This window comes from Boleophthalmus pectinirostris, unplaced genomic scaffold (genome assembly GCF_026225935.1).
Source record: "Boleophthalmus pectinirostris isolate CB_2022bp ecotype Guang Dong unplaced genomic scaffold, ASM2622593v1 HiC_scaffold_10, whole genome shotgun sequence".
NCBI lineage: Eukaryota > Metazoa > Chordata > Actinopteri > Gobiiformes > Gobiidae > Boleophthalmus > Boleophthalmus pectinirostris.
Genome location: NW_026570971.1, coordinates 30,530,923 through 30,552,496, shown reverse-complemented (window position 1 = coordinate 30,552,496; position 21,574 = coordinate 30,530,923). Strand labels below are relative to the sequence as shown.

The following is a 21,574-nucleotide window of genomic DNA, read 5'->3' as shown; positions in this document are numbered from 1 at the left end:
GGGGGTGATCCGGAAGAAATCCTGGATTCTGGATCACTTTGAAATTTTAGTTAACATTGTGGTAAATGGGGTCAAAAATGTTGTTTCTCAATATCTCGATTAATTATTGACCAAACCCCATGAAATTTGACTCAGGGATGGACAGTGGGATCCTCTTTCATATTCCAAATTGAAAGATACGAGACAAATATTTATGGAAAACACAATTAATATGAGGGGGACTGTAGTCCTTGGCAGAGGTCTGCGCTCTCTGAGTGCTTTTCTAGTTACTCTATTTTTTAAATCTATGGGCCTGTTTACATGAGAATGAATGCGGGTAAAAACGACAAAATATTTTATCAGAAGTGCCTTTCGTTTAGACGGTGACAGTGTTTTTTGGGCTTAAAAATGCAAAAATTTGAAACCACCCTCCAGAGTGGAAAAGCTGAATATGCTCCACCGTAGCGTTTCTGTCTACACTGCCCAAGACGCAAAACTCTGGTCAGATCTGCTTATGTCGCGTACACGTTTACATCATAGAAGCAAACACGTCGGGTGGCATGCATCAAATCGATCGAATTCCACATTACTTTGGCGTCACCGTATGCACGCAGACTTCCTACTGAATACGCCTGTCTAAATACAGAATAAAAAGTGAAGACACGACGACACTTTTGCGACTTCTGTTCAAACCGTCATATAAACGTAGCCTATGTTATAATGTTGTTTTAGTCCAGTTTGTAGTCCAGTTTGTAGTCCAGTTTGAAGTCCAGTTTGTAGTCCAGTTTGTAGTCCAGTTTGTAGTCCAGTTTGTAGTCCAGTTTGTAGTCCAGTAGTCCTTGTAGTCCAGTTTGTAGTCCAGTTTGTAGTCCAGTTTGTAGTCCAGTTTGTAGTCCAGTTTGTAGTCCAGTTTGTAGTCCAGTTTGTCCAGTTTTCCAGTCCAGTTTTGTAGTCCAGTTTTAGTCCAGTTTTAGTCCAGTTTTGTAGTCCAGTTTGTAGTCCAGTTTTTGTAGTCCAGTTTGATAGTCCAGTTTGAAGTCCAGTTTGAAGTCCAGTTTGAAGTCCAGTTTGAAGTCCAGTTTGTAGTCCAGTTTCAAGTCCACTTCGTAGTCCAGTTTGTAGTCCAGTTTGAAGTCCAGTTTGTAGTCCAGTTTGTAGTCCAGTTTAGTCCAGTTTGTAGTCCAGTTTGTAGTCCAGTTCGTAGACCTGGAGTTGTGTTTTGTTTCATTCACACATGTTTAACGCACAAACCCTGCAAATTTAGACTGAGTTCTTCTCTCAAACTGAAAAACACGCCGTTCCAAGTGCTTCACTCCATACACCTTCGCTAAAATCATTTGGATGATTTCAACCCTGGAACTGCCAATCTCTCCTAAACAAAAAGACAAATTGTTACAAAGCTGTTAACTTAAAAACTACCGCTTCATGACATCACAAGGTGGAACAGAGCGTTTTGAGCTTTGAAGTTACAGACAGACTAATAAACCAGGATCACTCAAACACGTGTGAATGAAACAAAACACTAGTCCAGGTCAGTTTTTAATGAGGTAATAACATTCTAACACGGCTTAAAGCTCACAAGAGTCAATTTTGCGTATTATAGAAGCTTTAATATATTTTTTCAGCGCGGTGATAATGATTGCGTTGGATCTCATTACAATGCGTTCTTTATGGAGCCCTATATAAAAGCGTGCGTCTCTCCCTCGCTGTGGCCTTGCTCTGTTTTATTAAACCAAGTGCCGGGGTTCGAGTTGCTCAGTGGAAGCCTTGAAATCTCAGTTACTCAAAATGAACATGTCTCTTTATACACAAACATACACTTTGCTTATCCAAACTGTGGTGTGTGAAAGTGGCCATAGACATACATGTACATATACAGAGGAGCGGTTTGGCTTCGTTTAGGGGTAATTCTCTCGGGGGCAGACAGGAGGGGGGACAGACCACGTTAACCAAATAATGTGAACGGACAGTCGTCTCTTTCAGCGCGTCCTGGGGGAGAGGAGCCGCATTTTGAAGAGGGCGTCAAATTCTTCAGCCAGTTTCAATTTGACTTCCCACTGCACTGCAAAAAAAGAGAACAGTATATATAGTATGGCCTGTATCAGTTATTTTGAGTTTGTTTATTGAATTTGCGGGTCTACTCATTCAAAACTTAAAAGTATTGTACCTGATTTATGATCTTAAAATGTAAAAAAAACAGAACTAGTTCATTTGAAACAGTTTGCAGTGGTCCAAAGTTATTCCTTATGTATTCAGAGCATTCTAAATATTCACCGTGATGAGTTTATAAGCACTTTTTACAACTTTCAGAAACCAGACCAGAGTTTTGGCATGGCAGTAAAGCTATAACACTTTGCATGCTAACACGCACTTCCTGATTATCACACAGTAAAAAGCTTCTATAATATTTCATGTTAGTAGATCCTAGAGTTTGATTGAGATTGACTTAAATTTAATGTGTAAATGAAAAAAATATGACATACTTAATAGATTATTTAAACATTTCTGGTTTGAGTCTGCTACTTGCTTATCTCCACGCTGTCATTGCTTTGCCTTAAATGTTCTGCAATATGGCATTAAATGTATCAGTTTTCATAGAGACAAGCAGGTGAAGTTACAGGTCAGATCTGTGGAAAAGGTGATTCTGCTCGTAGGAAGAATACATCTTTTTGTTTGCAATGAACACAAGTAATACCAACAAGTTTCATTACACACTGTGGAACATTCTAGACCAGTGGTGTCAAACTCAAATTGACAGAGGCCAAAATTAAAAACTGGGACCAAGTCGTGGGCCAAATTAAATATTTATTGAGAAATTTCAACAACATCTGAGTGTTTTCTCTTCTTTTGAGATATGTAATGTTAAACCTTTTCTTATTAAAATAAATGTTTAATAATAGTTTTGCTTAAATATTGAATCCAGAACAAGCATAATATAAAATAATAACAACTTTTTAAATAAATAAGGTCTCTATAGTCTATCTGTAGCCAGCGGGCAACTCTAATACATATCCGTTATTATCTCGCGGGCCAAATATAATTACAACGTGGGCCAAATTTGGCTCCTGGGCCTGAGTTTGACATGTCTGTTCTAGACAAAGCACTAACATCTCCATGGAGACAAATGACAGATCTCCCATCAGAAAATGTACTTTTATTTATCTTTTAATTCTTTTTTTAAATTAATTTATTTATTTTTTACAGCTATTCAAAGAAATCACTGTCTTTAATCACATCTTTAAATCACAAGTTAAAACTGAAACTTAATTTGGCTGTTTTATTGTTTTATTTCATGTTTTACTGTGCACTGAGCACTCACACATCCTGTCTCTGTGATGAGGTAAAGCTGAAACTGAACCCAATAATGTGTGTTTCAGATTGTATTTCTGTGCGTCGACGGTGTGCTAGTGAGAGATCCTTTTCCCTCTGTGGCTTTTTAATGAAGGCAGTGGCTCTGGTTCCTTGGCTGTATACATTTGTACCATTCTGTCACACCACACTGGTATGCTTTATGTGTGTCCCATACTGTACACAGCTCAGGCTACGTCAGTGCTCCAACTGTGGACACGCAAAACCACCTCGGTGTTTAGTGGTTGGCAAACTGTACTGTGGGAAAAGTTTGACACTGAGTTGGATAGACTTTGAAATTTTTTTATAGAAGAAAAAACAAATTGCAAACAAATCAAGACCTCTACCAAATAGTATATAAGGCAGTAGTTCAATTTGTGTTTGGAAAAACAAAAATTATGTATTAAATTACAATTTTATTGTAATTTTATAGGGCAAAAATACCTAGAAAAATAGGCATTCTTACTCAGTGAGGTTTCCTCTCCACAGATCTGACCTGTAACGTCATCTGGTTTGGTCTTCATGAAGATAGAAAAGACTAATACTGTACATACTGTGTCACTTTTTAGACAAAAAATAACATCTCCATGGAGAAAAGAATTTAACAGACCCTCTTCTCTAACTAGAAAAGTTACACAATGCACCTTTAAAGCAGAGCATGTCTTGCAGCTTAAAATAAATAATAAAAAAATAAATAAATACAGGGTCATTTTAAACATTTTATTTCAAAAATCCTATTTTTGTATAAATAGCTGAAGTTTGAATGCACTTCCTGATTTAACAAGGGTCAGAGATTTATGGAAAAGTCCAAGCACATTCCTCCAGTAAACAAAGTTCGGAATAGTTCTGAATGATCTGCATTTAAAGATATAATGTTCTGGTAAAAATATAATATGATTAATGCAATAAACAATGAAGCTGTCCTCAATAAAAGTACCACATATAATTTCCTCAATTGATAAATTTGCAAAATGACCCTTGAGTTGGTTGGACTTGTGAAAGAAAGAAAACAAGAAATAGCTGGATATCAGTATATTAGTTTGAAGGTGGTTTAGTGGCAGAGTGGCTTTTGCCCACATTGTTTCTGACTCAAAATGAATGGCAAATTGATGCACACCTAATGGCAGTCACAGATCATTATAGGTGTATGCATTGTTTTGTATTGTCCCCAGTGCTGGAAAGTAACTGAATACATGTAACTATATTCTAGTACAGTTACTCTTTAATTTGCTGGTTGCTTTTCTAAAATCAAAGGAGTACATGGCAGTAGTTGATCACACAATTTAAGCATCAAACTGCACAAAATCAGTGAGAAACAAAGAAAGTCTGTTCTTGTGGTGACTGTGCGTGTGTGATTTGTCCTTCTTTAATCAGTGATAGGAAATGCATAACAAATGGTCAAACAAATAAAGCTGTTTTTAATCTTATGTTGTGTTTTTAGACTCAAATTTAAATGCAACTTGATGTAAAAGTATTTCAAGTATTCAGAACACAGGGCTCTGATTGGACCATGTATCAGAATATGTTACAGAATATATTTTAATGGAAATATTCAGTATTCTGTAGCTCAATACATTTTAAAGGTATTTTTTCCAGCAGTGCTTATCCCATGGGGAGACCAGTCAGAACAGAAGCAGTGAGTAACCCAGATCTTGAGCCAGGATGTTGGTCAAGGAGCTGGAGAATATGTCTCATGTTCCAGATCACCACAGGAAACCTACTCAGACACAAGGAGAACACACAAACTCTTTTTCATCATTATTTCATTTATGCATTTATTAGAACATCGTACAATTACATGAACTTCGAATGCTCACCAGCTTTATATTGTTTCTGATAATGTTTCTTTTTTCTGATGGAAGTTACCTGCTTGTCTCCACGGAGATGTTATTGGTCAGCCTGTAATGTTCCATAGTATGGCATTAAACATATATACCTCCAACTTTCAGATCAGGTTTGCAGAGAGGGGATCCCAGTTACAAAACAAATTAGAATTTTTCAATTTCTTAATAAAAACGCCTGTAAGTGAATAAATGCAGACAGGCAAGTTTAATATCATAGTGTGGAACATTCCAGATAAAGCAATACCACAGAGACAAACACCGGAAAAGTTATTCATGCTTTAGTGCTTGGAATTTATACACATCATGATATCAACCCAAAATACAAACTAGACTTCAAACTGGACTATACACTGGACTACAAACTGAAATACAACCTGGACTACAAACTGGACTACAAACGGGACTTCAAACTGATCTACGAACTGGACTTCAAACTGAACTTCAAACTGCACTACACACTGGACTACACACTGGACTACAAACTGGACTTCAAACTGGACTTCAAACTGACTACGAACTGGACTACAAACGGGACTTCAAACTGACTACGAACTGGACTACAAACTGGACTTCAAACTGGATTATGAACTAGACTTCAAACTGGACTTCAAACTGGACTACAAATTTTGCTACAGACTGAATTACAAACTGGACTTCAAACTGCACTACACACTGGACTACAAACTGGACTATAAACTGGACTACAAATTTTGCTACAAACTGGACTTTTAAACTGGACTATAAACTGGACTACAAATTGGACTACAAATTTTGCTACAGACTGGACTATAAACTGGACTACAAACTGGACTACAAACTGGACTACAAACTGGACTACAAACTGGACTACAAACTGGACTACAAACTGGACTACAAACTGGACGACAAACTGGACTTCAAACTGGACTACAAACTGGACCTCAAACTGGACTTCAAACTGGACTACAAATTTTGCTAGAAACTGGACTACAATCCGGACTTCAAATTGAACTTCAAACTGGACTTGAAACTGGACTACAAACTGGACTTCAACTTGGTCTACAAACTGGACTACAAATTGGACTTCAAATTGGACTACAAACTGGACAACATTTTTAGCGCACAGCTGGTCATCTTGAGTTACACATAAAAATCTCTGAGTCATTCCTGTTAGCGTGCACACGTCAGATACCAGCCTCATTACAAACCCCCCACACTTTTATATTTCAAAGCGTCCAGTCGGTCCGAGCTAATTTTAAACCTGTAAACGTCTTGAATCACAATTGTTCCTCAGACATGCACTCATCGCATGGAGTCTATAAATGGGGCCGGCGTCTGAGTGAATCCAAGCCCATGTGTGTGTGTGCTAATGTGCGTGAAGGTGCAACACACTTAGAGAAGCAATGGAAGCTATGGTGACAAGATGGTTAGAGGTGCTATTCCCGGGCTGATAGCTCGTGTATGCGGGGTTTGCCAGGCCTGTCACGATAACACAATTTGAAGCACGATACATTGCTACAGATATATACTGCCACTGATCCAAAAGCAATAATATCCCAGGATAATCACAGTATAAAATATTTAAACAGAAGGGTGTCATTAAAAGGCCTAAAGGGTCTGACACACTTTAACGATTTAGCCAGTGTACACCGATGTGTGAACAATATGGCAAATACACTTGTGTCCATCAAATCAGTTATAGGTACGTTTTGGATAAGTTATGAGCACTCTGAAGCAAGCTGGCATACGTCGACGACATAAGGCAAGGTCGTCAAAACATTTTGAGCATGCTAAAAATTTTCGTGAGCCATAAGTTATGCGATTGTTGACACGCTTTCACAGATGTTAATTGTAAGTTACTCACAAGTCCAAATACGTTGAGATAATGTCTAGTGTACCCATAATTTATGAGTAACATGCTCTGAACCTATGTGTAACTTATCTCCAACACATATTGACGTACGCAGACGCGTTTGACATGTTCCGACGACCGCAGAACTTACTGAACGTGTTTCTAACTTATAAATGTAGTTAATATGATTAACTGGGATTCAGGAGCAGGACCACGCATCAGCCGCCCTCTCCTCTCACCAGCGAACCACAACTCACCTCGACCATGCCTCTAATTTCCCAGAAGCCTATATGTAGCAGCCTTTCCCATCATCCCAGTTTGTCTCGGCGAACTCGACCCCACCCTCCCATCCCCTATTTTGTCTTTCAGTCATAAGACGCCTACAAGGGGGGTCCCGTTCCGGCTGGGCCAATTGTAGATTGAGACGGCGCCCCCAACCATAGTCTCAACCCAGCCATCTTTACCTCGCTTCGTACATTATCAATAAACTTCTTCGCACTATGTCATTGTTGGCGTGGTCCTAGCTAGTGAATGGGGTATTGGCAGCGTGTAGGGAAATTGGTATATAAAAATGGGGAAACCGTCAGTATTCCTCCAGACTTTGCAGACCCCATGGTACCACCCGCTACACAGATCATCTGAGAGATGGAAGATGCGGCAAGGCTGAGACGAGAATACATACTAGCTGATCTCCAACATCAGCGCGATCTCATCGATTTGTCACTGTAACAGCTGCGTGCCAATAGAGCCACGAGAAGAAGAGACGCTGATTGCTGCTGTCATGTCTAGTGCAGTTATGAATCGTCGAGCGGCAACATTTTTATAGGTGACGACATGTGAGTTTCGCTGCAATATGCTATGCAGAAGTTTGACTGTTGTTGGTATAAGTTATGTATAAGTTATCAAAGCTTTCTGTATAAGTTACTAATATTTTATGTATACATTCAACTCGTTATGATCATGCTATGTATGCACCCAAAACAAAAAAAAAACCAAAAAAACAGCGATAGGTCAGCGCATTCCAGCAGTTTAGGGACATTCTGGTACGTCGGCATACTCTGGCTAAATTGTCAAGGTGTGACAGGACAATAAGATGCAATAAATAAATAGCAGAACGAAGAAATAATTGCTCGTAGAAATGACTTATTCTACTCTCCACAGCTCAAATCTTTCATCGTATTATAACAAAACTACAAAAATCCTCCCACTATTGCAAAGAAAACATACAGATGATACAATTTAAGCCCCAAAATACATAAAAATATATCGATCGAGGTTTGACACACTTCCATCTCACAGCAAGAAGGCTTTTGAGATGTGTTTTTGCAAATGGATTGATAAAATGTTATTATATTTGATTAAAGTATTTGTTTATTCCTGTATTAATTTCCTAGCCATAAACAATCAGTCAAATTTCTTCCTCTAAAATCTAAACTGTGCTCCAAACCACATGTTTTTAATGACAGAAGATTGGCCGTAGACTGCTCAAAAGGCCCAATTCCCAAAAATCATTAACAAATCTGGTCACTCTCTATTATAATTCTACTAACTGCACAGCTCTAGATTGGGGCACTTGATGGTCTGAAAGAAAGACTACTATAATACATTCTATAAACAAATTTCCACGTATTTTCTGATAGGGACCAAAAATTGTAGTATTCTCAGTGTTGGTATTTAATTTTGTGGAAAAGACTTAATAATATTTGATGGAAAAATGACATGCTTCTCCATCTACTGAACTGAAGCGCTATTTTACACTGAGACCCACACTTAACCCACAGAGTGCTTCCATCTGGGCGCTGCTCATGACTTCTGTGGAATAGGAGTTTTTACTGAAAATCGTCTTTCCTCAGATAATATTTGTAGTTTAAAGTTGCCCCAGTTCCCAGACACTTACCTATAATAGTTCAGTGTGTTTTCTTTACCTTGAGCTGAGAGCCGTTCACTTACTGTAACATTTAACTGAACATTTGGGAACAACAAAAGTACAGTGTTAAAAGAGGAGCTGTATAGACTTACACTTTCAAGCAAAGCATAATATTTCTTTAGAGACTTTATTGCGTAAAATACACAGTATTAGCTTAAATAGAGATAGGCAATACGGCAAGAAATGATATCCAGTATTCTAGCTGCTTCTTTAGAGAGCCCATAGTTCGCTGTGATTAGTTTAAATCACCTGTCAATCACTCCATGATGGAAGATGAACAATACGAGGAGTGGGTGGGGAAAGTACTCAGTTTTAACATTGAGCTGCATTAAACTTAACAGAAGCCAGCGTCCCTGTAGCCAGGCTGGCGCCACCTAGTGCCTCCACTCAATTTCATTTCTCTCCAGCGACTAGGTCAGGGATCAAAATAAACTAGACGGTTCGCAAAAACCCCGGAAGTGACAGTTCGGGCACCAGCCAATCAGCAAAGAGTCATATATTCTGTGTTGTCAACGACTCTCGAGATCGAGGAATTAAAGCCGGAATAAAGAGAATGTTTAGTGAATTTTATCAAGGGGAAAGACGTTATTGTTCTTCTTCCTTCGGGATTTGGGAAAAGCTTGATATACCAGTTAGCGGTGCGTTACATTCTTCAAGACCAAATAACAGCAATTGGTTAAATGATAAAAAGTACCCCCCTACTGTCGAGCGAATGAATCCTAACACTGCAAAGTCAGACAGTTTCTACAAAGTGAAACCTGCTGATGAATCAGGCTAACATCCCTATACTGTGTGAAAAGAATAGATAAATAAAAAGACAGGGTAAAAAACTTCACAAACTCATGAGAATTAGAACTGGAGAACATATCACGTTGCAACTTTGAGGTTTGAACTGAAGCCAAAGTGACACTGACAAACACATTTCAGATTATTTGAGTGAAAATACTGTATATCTGTTGTGAAGCTTCAACCAATCAAATTCAAATAGTCATGACGCTGTTTTCCGATCACTTTCAGCGACAATCATCCCAGACTAATACATTTGTGGAACTCTTATGAAGGCATTTTAGACATATATTATTAAGCAGTTTACAATGAACAAAAAGCAAAATAATTTATGATTATGTTCTGACTGCTGCCTGAAGTGACCCAAATCCGATTTTTTTACCCATATGCGACCATTATCTGATCTTTTAATGACAGTCTGAATAACACAGATCCCATTTTTTCAAATGTGACCCAGGACACTTGGATATGTGCTCCTAAAACCCATACAGATCCGATTTTTTGACATGTGACTTCAGTCTGAACGTCCAGGTCACATTCATCCAGCCTACACGTCAGGCTCAGAGTCTAGTCAATGGAGGGAAAGCGAGGCTAGTTTAGATTGAGTTTATTAATATTTGGGGGGATCGCTGTGTTCAGGCCAAATTTCAAGTGTCTTATTGGAACTGGGTGTTTCTTGAAACGATTGCCAAAGAAATGTCTGAACGCGGCTACAGATGGTCCTGGCTCCAATGTCAACACAAAATAAAGCCAATTACAAGGAGGCTAAAGACTCCGTGGACTCCGCAGCCGTGGACATGTATTCTGTCGATTTTACGAAGAACTAGCCCATATTTTGGGAGACAAGCCCAATGTTTAGGTGACTTCCATCAACATTAAGCACACTCGCTGGCTCTGATGTTGTCGTGTCCTCCAATGCGCATGTGGGACACTTTTGGGGCATTTAAAGTTCACACTGGAGATCACATACAAGTCACATTTAATTGGAAATGTGAACAACCTCACAAAAAAATTGGATTTCCTAAAAAAATCCGACTTGAGCATTTAGCCTAAGTTGTAGTTTTTATACTAAATACCATAACATGTCTTTAAGATCTAACTAACCTAAAGTTTGTTTCTCACAGGCCTCCTCAGATCACACAGACAGTCCTCAGAGTCTACAGGAGCTGGTGGAGGAGAACCTGCTCCAGACCCTGCCCTCCTCCCTCTCCTCCCCCTCCTCCTCTCTCTCCCGTCAGCGCTGGCCTCACCCTCGTCACCCCGGGGTGCTGCCTCAGCCTGAGCCCCATGAGGACCCTGCACCCTTCATACTGGACATCAGGAACTTTCCCGAGCTCGCCAACGCAGACATGAGCTCTCAGAACCCCAACATACAGGTGAGACTGAAGGGTGGGACTGTCTTATATGAAATATATAATGTTTTACTGTGGGGGGAAAAGCAGACATTTAATATTATGGTTATCTGAGAGGAGCAGTTCAAGTATCTCGAGGTCTTTTTCACATTGAGGGAAAGAGCTGAGTCCACAGGACAAAGCTGTTGATTTACTGCACAGTCTATGTTCCTACTCTCATCTATGATCCTGGTATAGTCCTGGTTTAGTCCTGGTATAGTCCTGATTTAATCCTAGTTTAGTCCTGGTATAGTCCTGGTTTAGTTCTTGTATAGTCCTGGTTTAATCCTGGTATAGCCCTGGTTTTGTCTTGGTTTATTCCTAGTTTAGTCCTGGTTCAGTCCTGGTTTTGTCCTGGTTTAGTCCTGGTTTAGTCCTGGTATAATCCTGGTTTAGTCCTGATATAATCCTAGTTTAGTCCTGGTTTAGCCCTGGTTTCAGTCCTGGTATAGTCCTAGTTTAGTCCTGTTATAGTCCTGGTTTAGTCCTGGTATAATTCTGGTTCAGATCTCTGGTCCTGCCCTCACCTCATGAGCTTTAGGTAATTCCAAAAGGTCAAGATGGTGGACACAAACAGTCGAGATGCGTTTCCTCTGCAGAGTGGCTGTCCTCTCCCTTAGAGACAGGGTGAGGAGCCCAGTCATGCAGGAGGAGCTCAGAGTAGAGCCGCTGCTCCTCCACGTGGAGAGGAGCAGCTGAGGACAGGGAGAGGGAGACAAGCCCATAATGATCACCTCACTAAAAAGTAACAGAGAGCACTTTGATTTCCTTTAGTGGTATAATTGTGCGTAAGTAACCAACAATAATAATTAAAGTGTATTTTGAACTCTAAACCGAATTGTTGCCAGTTTGAAACGTCGTAATTACCTAAAAATGTGAAAAATCTAATTCCCTGCTGTGACTCCAATAAAAAAGGAAGCAACTAGTTAAGAGTACACAGCATTCCTCTGAAACCCCTGGTATGTCAGTGATCTAAATAAATGTCCCCTAACCTTTCTCTCTCTCTGTGGGTCTGTGTGCGTTTGTGTGAGTGTGTGTGAGTGTGTGTGAGTGTGTGTGCGAGTCTGGGGACACGTGTGTTGAAAAGCAGGTCCCAGCTCCGCCTCGGGCTCACTATCAGGCTGCGTGCAGGTGGACTGGATTAAACCACTAATCCCTACAGCTCTACTATGACCTACCCTCTGTCTCATTTCTTATTTTTCCTCTCTTTACCTCCTCTCTTCCTCTCCTCCTCCCCTGCTTCTCTCTTCATCCTCTCCCTGCTCCGTCCTCTTGTCTCTTTCCATTCCCTATCCCCGTTTCCCCTCGTTCACCCCCATCTCCAGTGTCTCTTCACCTCCTCTTTTCTCTCTCCCTCTTTCTCTTTCTCTCTCTTTACATCCTGTTCATTCCTCTCAACCTCTCCAGGGCCTCCTATCCACCCTTTTTCTCTCATCACCTCCTCCTCCTGTCCTCCACCTACCTCTCTCTCCCCATCTAACCTCTGTCTCCCTCCTTCATCTCCATCTTCTGTCCCTCTCTTTCCCTTCTTCTTTTCCTTTTCTATTTCTCCCTTCTGTCTTTATCTCTCTCTCCCTCTTGTCTTCCCCCTTTCTCTCGTTCTCTGCCCCATTTCTCCTCTCTTTTTCTCTCTGCCTCTCCCTCCTGTCTATCTATCATCTTTTTCATCCGCTCTCTGCCTATTTCTCTATCTCTTCCATCATTTCCTCTCCCTCTTGGTCTCTCTCTCGCTTCCATTCTTTCCATCCTCTCGTCTCTTCTCTCTCTCTCCATGTGTCCCATCTTTCAGCATCTGGTTTGATTCATGGCCGTGTCTTGTGTTACTCTGAGCAGATCTCTCACTGTGAGGTGCATGCGTTTGTTCAGGGACCTCGGTGAAAAACACGGAAAGATAAAGAGGAAATTCAAAACAGATCCAAACGTACAGACGGGAGAATGATAATGAAATAAATGGTAATGTCAGTACGATCAATTATAGAGCTTAGAGATGAAAACAAATATGAACTTAAAGGTAAAATGTTGCGCAAAAGTCATGCTGTAATGCTGTTACCTCCTCAAAAACAGACCTGGAGTTGTGTTTTATTTCATTCATACTTATTTCATTTGAGTAATCCTTTATTATTAGTCTGTTTACATCTCCAAAGGTCAAAATGCTCCGTTCTACCTTGTGACGTCATTTAGTGGAAGTTTTCAAGTTTACCTTTAGAACTTCATTAGAGATCAGCAATTCCAGGGCTGAAATTATCCAGGTGATTCTACTGAAGGTGTATGGAGTTTAAAAAGCACAGTGGAGCACTTCCTGTATTACCACATGACATCGCAAAGAGGAAGAGACTGTTTTCTGTTTGAAAGAATTAATTTATATATGCCTGAATTTATATAGATGTATATATAAAAATGTTCTGTGTGTGTTTTTGCTTTTAAGTAGATGGTAAATGAAGTTGAGATTATTAATTTGACTATAGCAAAAATAAATAAATAGAAATCTGGGTGTTTCAAATTTGTGACAACTAGAAACAAGTGCTTGCCAAAGGTTCTTAGGAAGGTCCTGCATATGGACTAATCGGCACTAGGTTAATGCAGCTGCTATCTCGGCTTATATCTTCATCCAAATGATTTGTCGCATATTTGTAACAGTGGGCGTTAAAGGGCTATACACATGTGGAAGAAACAAAACACAACTCCAGGTTTGTTTGTGATGAGGAAACAACATTATAACATAGATCAGAAAATAGCGTAATATGGGCCTTTTAATGTTACGTCTTATGACATTGTGCTTTTGAACATGTGTGTTTTGCTAAATTTACAAAGTATTATCCATAATTTATAATAACGACCAAACAGAAATCAACATCATTAGTTCTATTAGTTAAACATCATACGTGTTTATGTGATCCACACTGAATGTCTTTGGTATTTCACAAACTGTATAAATAAGTATGAAAGTGGTCTGTGTGTGAATGTTGATGTTGGTTGGAGGGGCCAATGCAGATGGGGAGCCACTTCCGTTAGTCTGTCCCGGGGCAGCTGTGGCTACAATAGCAACTTACATACTGAACTGTAAAGCGTCCTTGTGACAAATGTCTGTGAAAAACGCTATATAAATAAAAACTTACTTAGAGCCTGTTTACACGAGAACGCTCATGGGTAAAAACGAAAAAATATTTTATTGGAAGTGCCTTTCATTTGGACAGTGACGGCATTTTTGGGGCTTAAAAACACAAAAATCTGAACTACCCTCCAGAGTGGAAAAGTTTGCCGTAGAGTTTCCGTCTACATTGCCCAAGACGCAAAACTCTAGTCAGATCTGCTCACGTCGTGTACACGTTTACATCACGCACATACAGTACACAGAAACCTGGTATCCATACCCAATCGAATTCCACACACTTTTGACTCACTGTACTGCATGCAGATTTCCTCCCAAAAACTCTAAACGTGGAATAAATAGTGAAGACGCGACGCCACTTTTGCGTCTTCTGTTCAGATCATCATCATATAAACATAGCTTAACCGAAATAAAAACACGGATCACATAGAGCGGGTTAATACGAACTAGAGGTTAGAGGTCTGCACGGGACAGAATTTTCAGTCCCGCTCCCGCCCACATCTGCAATATTTTGTCCCGCTCACGCCCACAAGTCCCACAGGATAGGGACGTTCGCTTTCTTAAGCTCTATTAAACACGGAGAAGCAGAAAAGAATTGGGCTGCGTATGGGAGTAGACACGGTGGGCGGTCCCGCGGTATGGTTAAGTCCTGGCTAAATCCTGTTTTAGTCCTGATTTTAGACCTGGTTTAGTTCTGGTTTAGTGGCACAGCCCTGCGACATACGGGAGGAGGGACTGTGCACGCGGCGTATAGGACGGGGGATGGACTGTTGCTTAAAATGTTTTTATTAATGCCAAATAAAATATCCAGCACAACTGATGCATGATGTGCTTACATTCATCATTTGTATATTTTACTTGACACTCATATTTAGTTTGCGGGACTGCAGTTTATCATCCCTCCTGCCCGCTCCCACGTTGTGTAGTCCCCTCCTGCCCGCGCCCGCAATGAGTTTTCAGTGTTTTGCGTCAGGCCCACAGGAGTGCAGGGCTCTAATACGAACATTGTAAGACCAAAATGAGCCTGACAGCAGCGGTTACAGAGAGAGGGGAGACAATTTTTCAATGTAAAGTCAACTGGAGCCAGAATTGATGGAGCAGGAAGCGCCCCCATACTTACTTCCTATTTGGAAATTGACAGGGGGTTAGCTATGTGCATTTATATCTCCAGTCTATGGTATTTCACCCAAACGCACAGGAGGCAGCTGCAGAGACCTCCCTATAGACTACACAACCCCACCATCCTCAGTGCAGCAGATATAACATTGATTAGATCTGAGTGAACTGAACAAGGAGCTCTTTATAAACAGCTTTAAGTAACAAACATGTGGGTGTTGTCTGGGCCTGCGAGCGCATTTCTAAACTCTAGAGCTGCAGCTATCTCTGTATCATCTGTGCATACCGTTATATTCTACACCCAGGCCCTCAGCCCTGTTCTCAAATGCACAATCACTCTCTTTCATAGCCTAAGCTTCTCAATTTGATCTTACAATAACAAACAAACAGCACTGTAAAACACTAGAAACACATATGAAAAAATATCAAGGAGGAAATGGACGTTTTTGTATTTAATGGTGCATTTTTGGTTTTTGGTGCAGGTCCGTCAAATGTTTTTCTCTATGGATATGTTATTTCTTTGTCTGAGATGTTTTACAGTATGGCATTAAACCTTTCGCTCATCATGGAGACCAAACCAGACCAAGTTACAGGTCAGATCTGTGGAGATGCAGCCCCGCTCACAGTCAGAACACCTGTTTTTCTAGGTATTTTTGAGCAATAAAATCACCTGTAATTGAATAAATGTAAAGTAGAGCTGTTTAATGTCATACTGTGGAAGATTCCAGGCAGAGCAATGACAAATCCATAAAAACTGGCAAGTGATGGACCCCCAGCCGACAAGTTACACAGAGCACCTTTAAATTTAACGATCTGTACCTCAGTTTTTTTCCATACATTTGAGTAAAATGTGTCTTTCCCAGTACAGATATATTGTAGCAGCTCTTGAGGTCAAAAAAGTCTTCTTCTACTTATAAGCGTTTCATTCTTCGATAATCAGGATGTGTTCAGTTAGCATGCTAGTTGTTGCTAGATTTACCATGACAGCAACACTCCACACTGTTCTCTGAATCTTTTGAAAAGCTTCATAAACCTGACCTGATTTCTATTGTCTTAAAAAACCTGAAAACAAAACTAGTAAACTTACTTAACTAACTTGAACAGTTTGCAGTGGTCCAAAGTTATTCCTCATTTACTTTATGCACTCAGAGCATTCTAATTATTCACTGCAATGAGTTTAAGTTTAACTTTAAGATACCAGAGCTGTGTTTTGCCGTGATGGTAAAGCTGGTGATGGTGATGCCGTGATGGTAAAACTAGCATGCGTACAAACTCTTCCTGATTATCGGACAATAAAACTATTTCTAATTAGATCCAGACACCGCACAGCAGACTTATTTTGACCTCAAGAGCTGCATTTACAATATGTATGGGTCCGGACAAGAGGTAACAGAGGGAAACGGGCAGATTTTTTACATTCAAATGTCTCTTATTCAGAAACTAGAGGGACTATTGAAATAAGTAAAGTATCAGAATGTAGGAAAGAGTTACACTCCAACAGGGTCAACTTAAACCTGTGATATTCTTTCAAGTTGTTGACAAAAAATTAAAAAACTCATGTTGGTAACGGAGGGAATGAAATATGCAGCACTTTTTGGGCAATAAATCCAAACAGTGATAACTCTTGGTTCTCACTTACATATCCTTAACAAACTGGTTTGAATATTTGCTTCATATAGTTTTCTACCATATGGTACAAGATTAGGCTGAAAAACCTCTTACTTTTTGAGTAATGAGATTTTTTATTAAGAAAGGTCATGGTAACAGAGGGAAAAGTAACGGAGGGAAAATTGTGCAAACAAGTAGAAGGTGCAGGATTTTACATCATTTCTCAGCTTTTTTCTTCTGAATACTTTAATATTACTTCAAAATGAAAAGTAACTATTTCTATAAAATATGTCAGTCCTTCCAAGCAAATTTTTATCATTTTAAATACTTTTTTTTTTTTAATCATGTACCTTCATCAACAGTTTAAAGATGGAATAACACAAGATATGATGAAATACATCCATTTATTTACATAATTTGCAGGTCTTTGAAATTTGGGAAATAATTTTTGTTCCATGTTTCATACATGGTCTGTTTAAAACGTATGTAACTTTAGAACCAAAAATGGTACAAAACAAAGGTTAACAGTTTCATAAACTAGAGTACATATGTATCTGTTGAATACATTTTTATATCAGATGCATTAACTTGAATTTTTGGCCTTGCTGTTTACTTCTGCTTGACCGGGCCCATATATAAATGTAATGGGGCCTACACACTTAACCAAATACATGGGGAAAATTGGGGACGGAGCCTTAAAGGTGCACTCTGTAACTTTTTGAGTCATTCCTCAGTATGATATTAAACAGCTCTACCTTACATTTACGGTTTTATGGCTCAATACCTAGAAAAAAAACTGTTTGTGAGCAGGTTGCCTCTCTTGGTCTGGTTTGGTCTCTGTGAAAATAGAAAGACTTAAAACCATACGGTGAAACATTCCAGACGAAACAATAACATCTCTATGGAGAAAAGGGAGAAAAGTTACACAATGCACCTTTGAACAGAAAAGAACAAAAATGTAGATCAAATGAACTCATACCAACCACTGCACCAGACTATATATACTGTATATATTTATGAGTATAGACTTTTATTATGAGTCCAACCAGAGCATGTTAGCCCTGGGAGCATTTGGCCTGCATATGTAAAAGTGAAAGAGAAAAACAGCGAGCATCATTATGAGCGGCTTTGATGTTATACCCCATTTGATCTTTATGCTGCTTTTTGACTCTGAGCCACAGTTTTTTTGGCAGTTTTGTGTAGAAGTATTTGCAGGGTCATTTTTAACTGCGTGACTTCACCAGATTGGGCCTAATTGCGTCTGATAAGATAATAATGATCTATTTTTATTACAAATTACAACGTTCAGTATTGTTCCACATTTTCCTAACATTTTGAACTCTTGCCACTTGCTTAAAGATACAGCTCCATCAACCACGGCTGAGTCTTACTGGTGAAATACACAATTTAATATGTGTAATTTGGCTAATCAAAATGAATGGCTTTCTATCTTAATTTCATTTTTAATCATTGCCATTCAACACAAAAAATAGTCAGATTTCTAAAGCTAGTTGACCAATCATTTTTAGGCTATATGGACAACAACATGTATTTCTATGGTAGAATGTTCAGGAGTTACCGTGGTGACACAACATATAGTCTGATAAGTTTTTATATTGTCTGAAAACTTAAGAAAAAATATAAACTTTTAGGTGTTTCATATCATTTGATGAAAAACAGCTCATCAGTTGTAGTTCCAGCCAAGACTTTTCTTTCTGGTCAGATTGTGTTTAAATAAAGCTCAGATTAAAGGTGTATTGCGTAACTTTTTAAATGGAGGGTCTATCACAGCCAGGCTGGCGTCACCTAGTGCCTCTGCTCAATTTAATTTCTCTCCAGAGACTAGGTCAGGAATCAGAAAACACTAGACGATTCTCAGAAACCCTGGAAGTGTGAGTTTGGGCACCAGCAAAGAGCCATATATTCTGTGTTGACAATGATTCCCGAGATCGAGGATTTAAAGCCGGAACAAAGAGAATGTTTGGTGAATTTTATCAAGGGGAAAGAAGTTATTGTCCTTCTTCCTACAGGATTTGGGAAAAGCTTAATATACCAGTTAGCCCCTTTAGAGGCGCATTACATATGTCACGACCAAATAGCAGCGATTGGTTAAATAAAAAAAGTACCCACCTAATGTCGAACGAACAAATTCTAGCACTGCGAGATCAGCCGGTTTCACTTCGTAGAAACCGGCTGATGAATCAGGCTAGGTCTATCAGCTGCCCTGCCTGGAATGTTCTGCAATTACAGGTGGTTTGATGGCTCAGAAATACACAGAGAAACAAGCATTCTGACTGGGATTGGGGTCGCCTTTCCACAGATCTGACCTGTAACTTGTCTGGTCTCTTTTGGTCTCCATAAAGATAGAAAGGTTTAACATCTTAATGACAAAGCAATTCCAAACACAGCATAACAGCATGGAGGAAAGCATTTGATGAAATCACAATTCAAATGTCTAACTTGAGTAACAGAGCTTCAGACAGAGCAGTGCCTTCAGTTAGCTTCACCCCCACGCAATGTTGATAACAGCAGCTGCAAAGTAACAATTCTCTCTCTGCTTTTCGTCCCTCAGGTGACTATCGAGGTGGTGGACGACACACAGCCGCAGACAGAGGTGGAGATGGACTTGGCCAAAGAATCTCAAAGAAACGACTGGTCCGTCTCCTCGTCCGAATGGGCCAGCAGTCACAAGAAGCTCTTCTGGCCCCTGTTTTGGGAGTACCCGGATCGCCATGACAACGGGCTGGAGGGGCTGGACAGTGCTGAAGGGCAGGACCTGACCTTCGACCCCGAGGAGCCGGTGCTGAGCGGACTTGGAGGAGACTGGGGAAGCAACTGGAACAAAGAGTGGAGAGATAACTATGGTGAGGATTTGAATTTTTATCGACCTGGAGATTGTCATCCTTAGTTCTATCTTAGTTTAAGCATAATTTAGTTTATAGTTTAGTATAGTTTAGTTCATAGACTAAATTTATAAATGGACATAGCTAATCAGGAAATGAGCATGGGGGTACTAACGGCTCCATCGATTCTGGTTTCAATTGATTTTGCAGTGAAATATCTTGCTTCATGATCCTGACGTTTTTATTTCACTATTTTGTCCGTAAATACATTTATATTCCTAATGTGGAGCTTGTCTCCATATTCACCCATATAGCTGCCAGCCTTGGTGAGCTTCATTTGACTGGAGCCTATGGTTGCAACAGTAGCTCAGTAGTTGGTAGAGTGCTTTCCCTCTGATCTGAAGGTTGGCGGTTTGAGTCCTGCTCTCGACTTAAACATTATTGGTAGAGCGGTCAAACCCACTAGCCCGCAGGTTGGTAGTTCAGTCCCAGTGGATGCAGATGAATGCTGTTATTGTGTCCTTGGGCAAGAAACTTAACCCTGCTAGCCCCAGTGTGTGTGTACACTGGTGTGTGAGTGTTCCTTGATCTAAGGAGCTCTGAGTACATTGAAGATAGAAACGTGCTATATAAATGTGAACATTTTACATTTAATTCAAATTTATGTATTTATTTATGTATTTATTAATTTATTTATGTGATTGGGACAGAGCATGTTAATGGACAAACAGGACATAACATGAATGTACCGGTAAACACACTGGATTGTTGACTAAGGCTAATTTCCATCTGTTGTCCCAAAGGTCTGACGTCACAGAGGGTCAAACAATAAAATATTGCACACTCCACTCATTATACTGTTTCCATTATTGCACAGTCCAAAATATTACACACAGTCCAGTCACTGCGCAATTCCCATTATTTTGCAGTCACATTGAATACATGCAAATATGTGTCCATAGAAGATCAATTAAAATCACAATGCAGCTATACATGATATTGTTTATTCTTATAAATTATTTGATTTAGTTGTTTGAGTCACTACATGACGCTTTGGGATGAGAGCTGGGGGGACAGGGGTGGGGGGTTGCTTCTCCACAGATCTGACCTGTAACTTAAGACAGAAAGGTTTAATACCTTGATACTGTGAAACATTTCAGACAAAGCAGTAACATCTTCATGAAGAAAAACAGTTGACGAACCCTCCACCTGAAACGTTATACAGTGCATTATCATTCTAAATAAATGTGTGTCTTTATTCATGCTTAATTAACGATCCCATTTTATAATAATGTTGTTTTCTCATCACAAACAGACCTGAAGTTGTGTTTTGTTTCATTCACACACGTTTATCACACAAACCCTGCATATTTAGGCTGAGTTCTTCTCTCAAACAGAAAACACTCTGTTCCACATTGTGATGTCATGTGGTAATACAGGAAGTGCTCCACCGTGTTTTACAAATCCATACACCTTCACTAGAATCATTTGTATAATTTCAGCCCTGGAGTTGCCAATCTCTACTGAGCAAAAGGTAAAAGTTTTTGGAGATGTAGACCAACTAATATAGCTGTTCTCAAATATACGTGAATGAAACAAATCACAAGTCTTTGAGGAATTAACAACATTTTAACATGACTTAAAGCTCACAAGAGTCAATTTTGTATAATATAGGACCTTTAATGCTAATTAAAATACAATGTCAGACCCTGGAGTAAAAATAGGCTGTAATTTATAGCTCCAAACGCCTTTAGACATGTGTTAGTCTTGGTTTAGAATCATCAGTCATCAT

The 21,574-nt window shown here is 39.6% G+C and overlaps 1 protein-coding gene across 1 annotated transcript in view; it reads left to right on the top strand.

Annotated features, from left to right (window-relative positions):
- Positions 1–21,574, top strand: part of ism2a (isthmin 2a) — a 61,720-nt gene that overhangs the window by 14,372 nt on the left and 25,774 nt on the right. Inside the window, 2 exon segments of the mRNA XM_020931579.2 lie at positions 10,840–11,091; positions 19,512–19,803. Of these exon segments, the coding sequence (XP_020787238.2) occupies positions 10,840–11,091; positions 19,512–19,803 (544 nt within the window).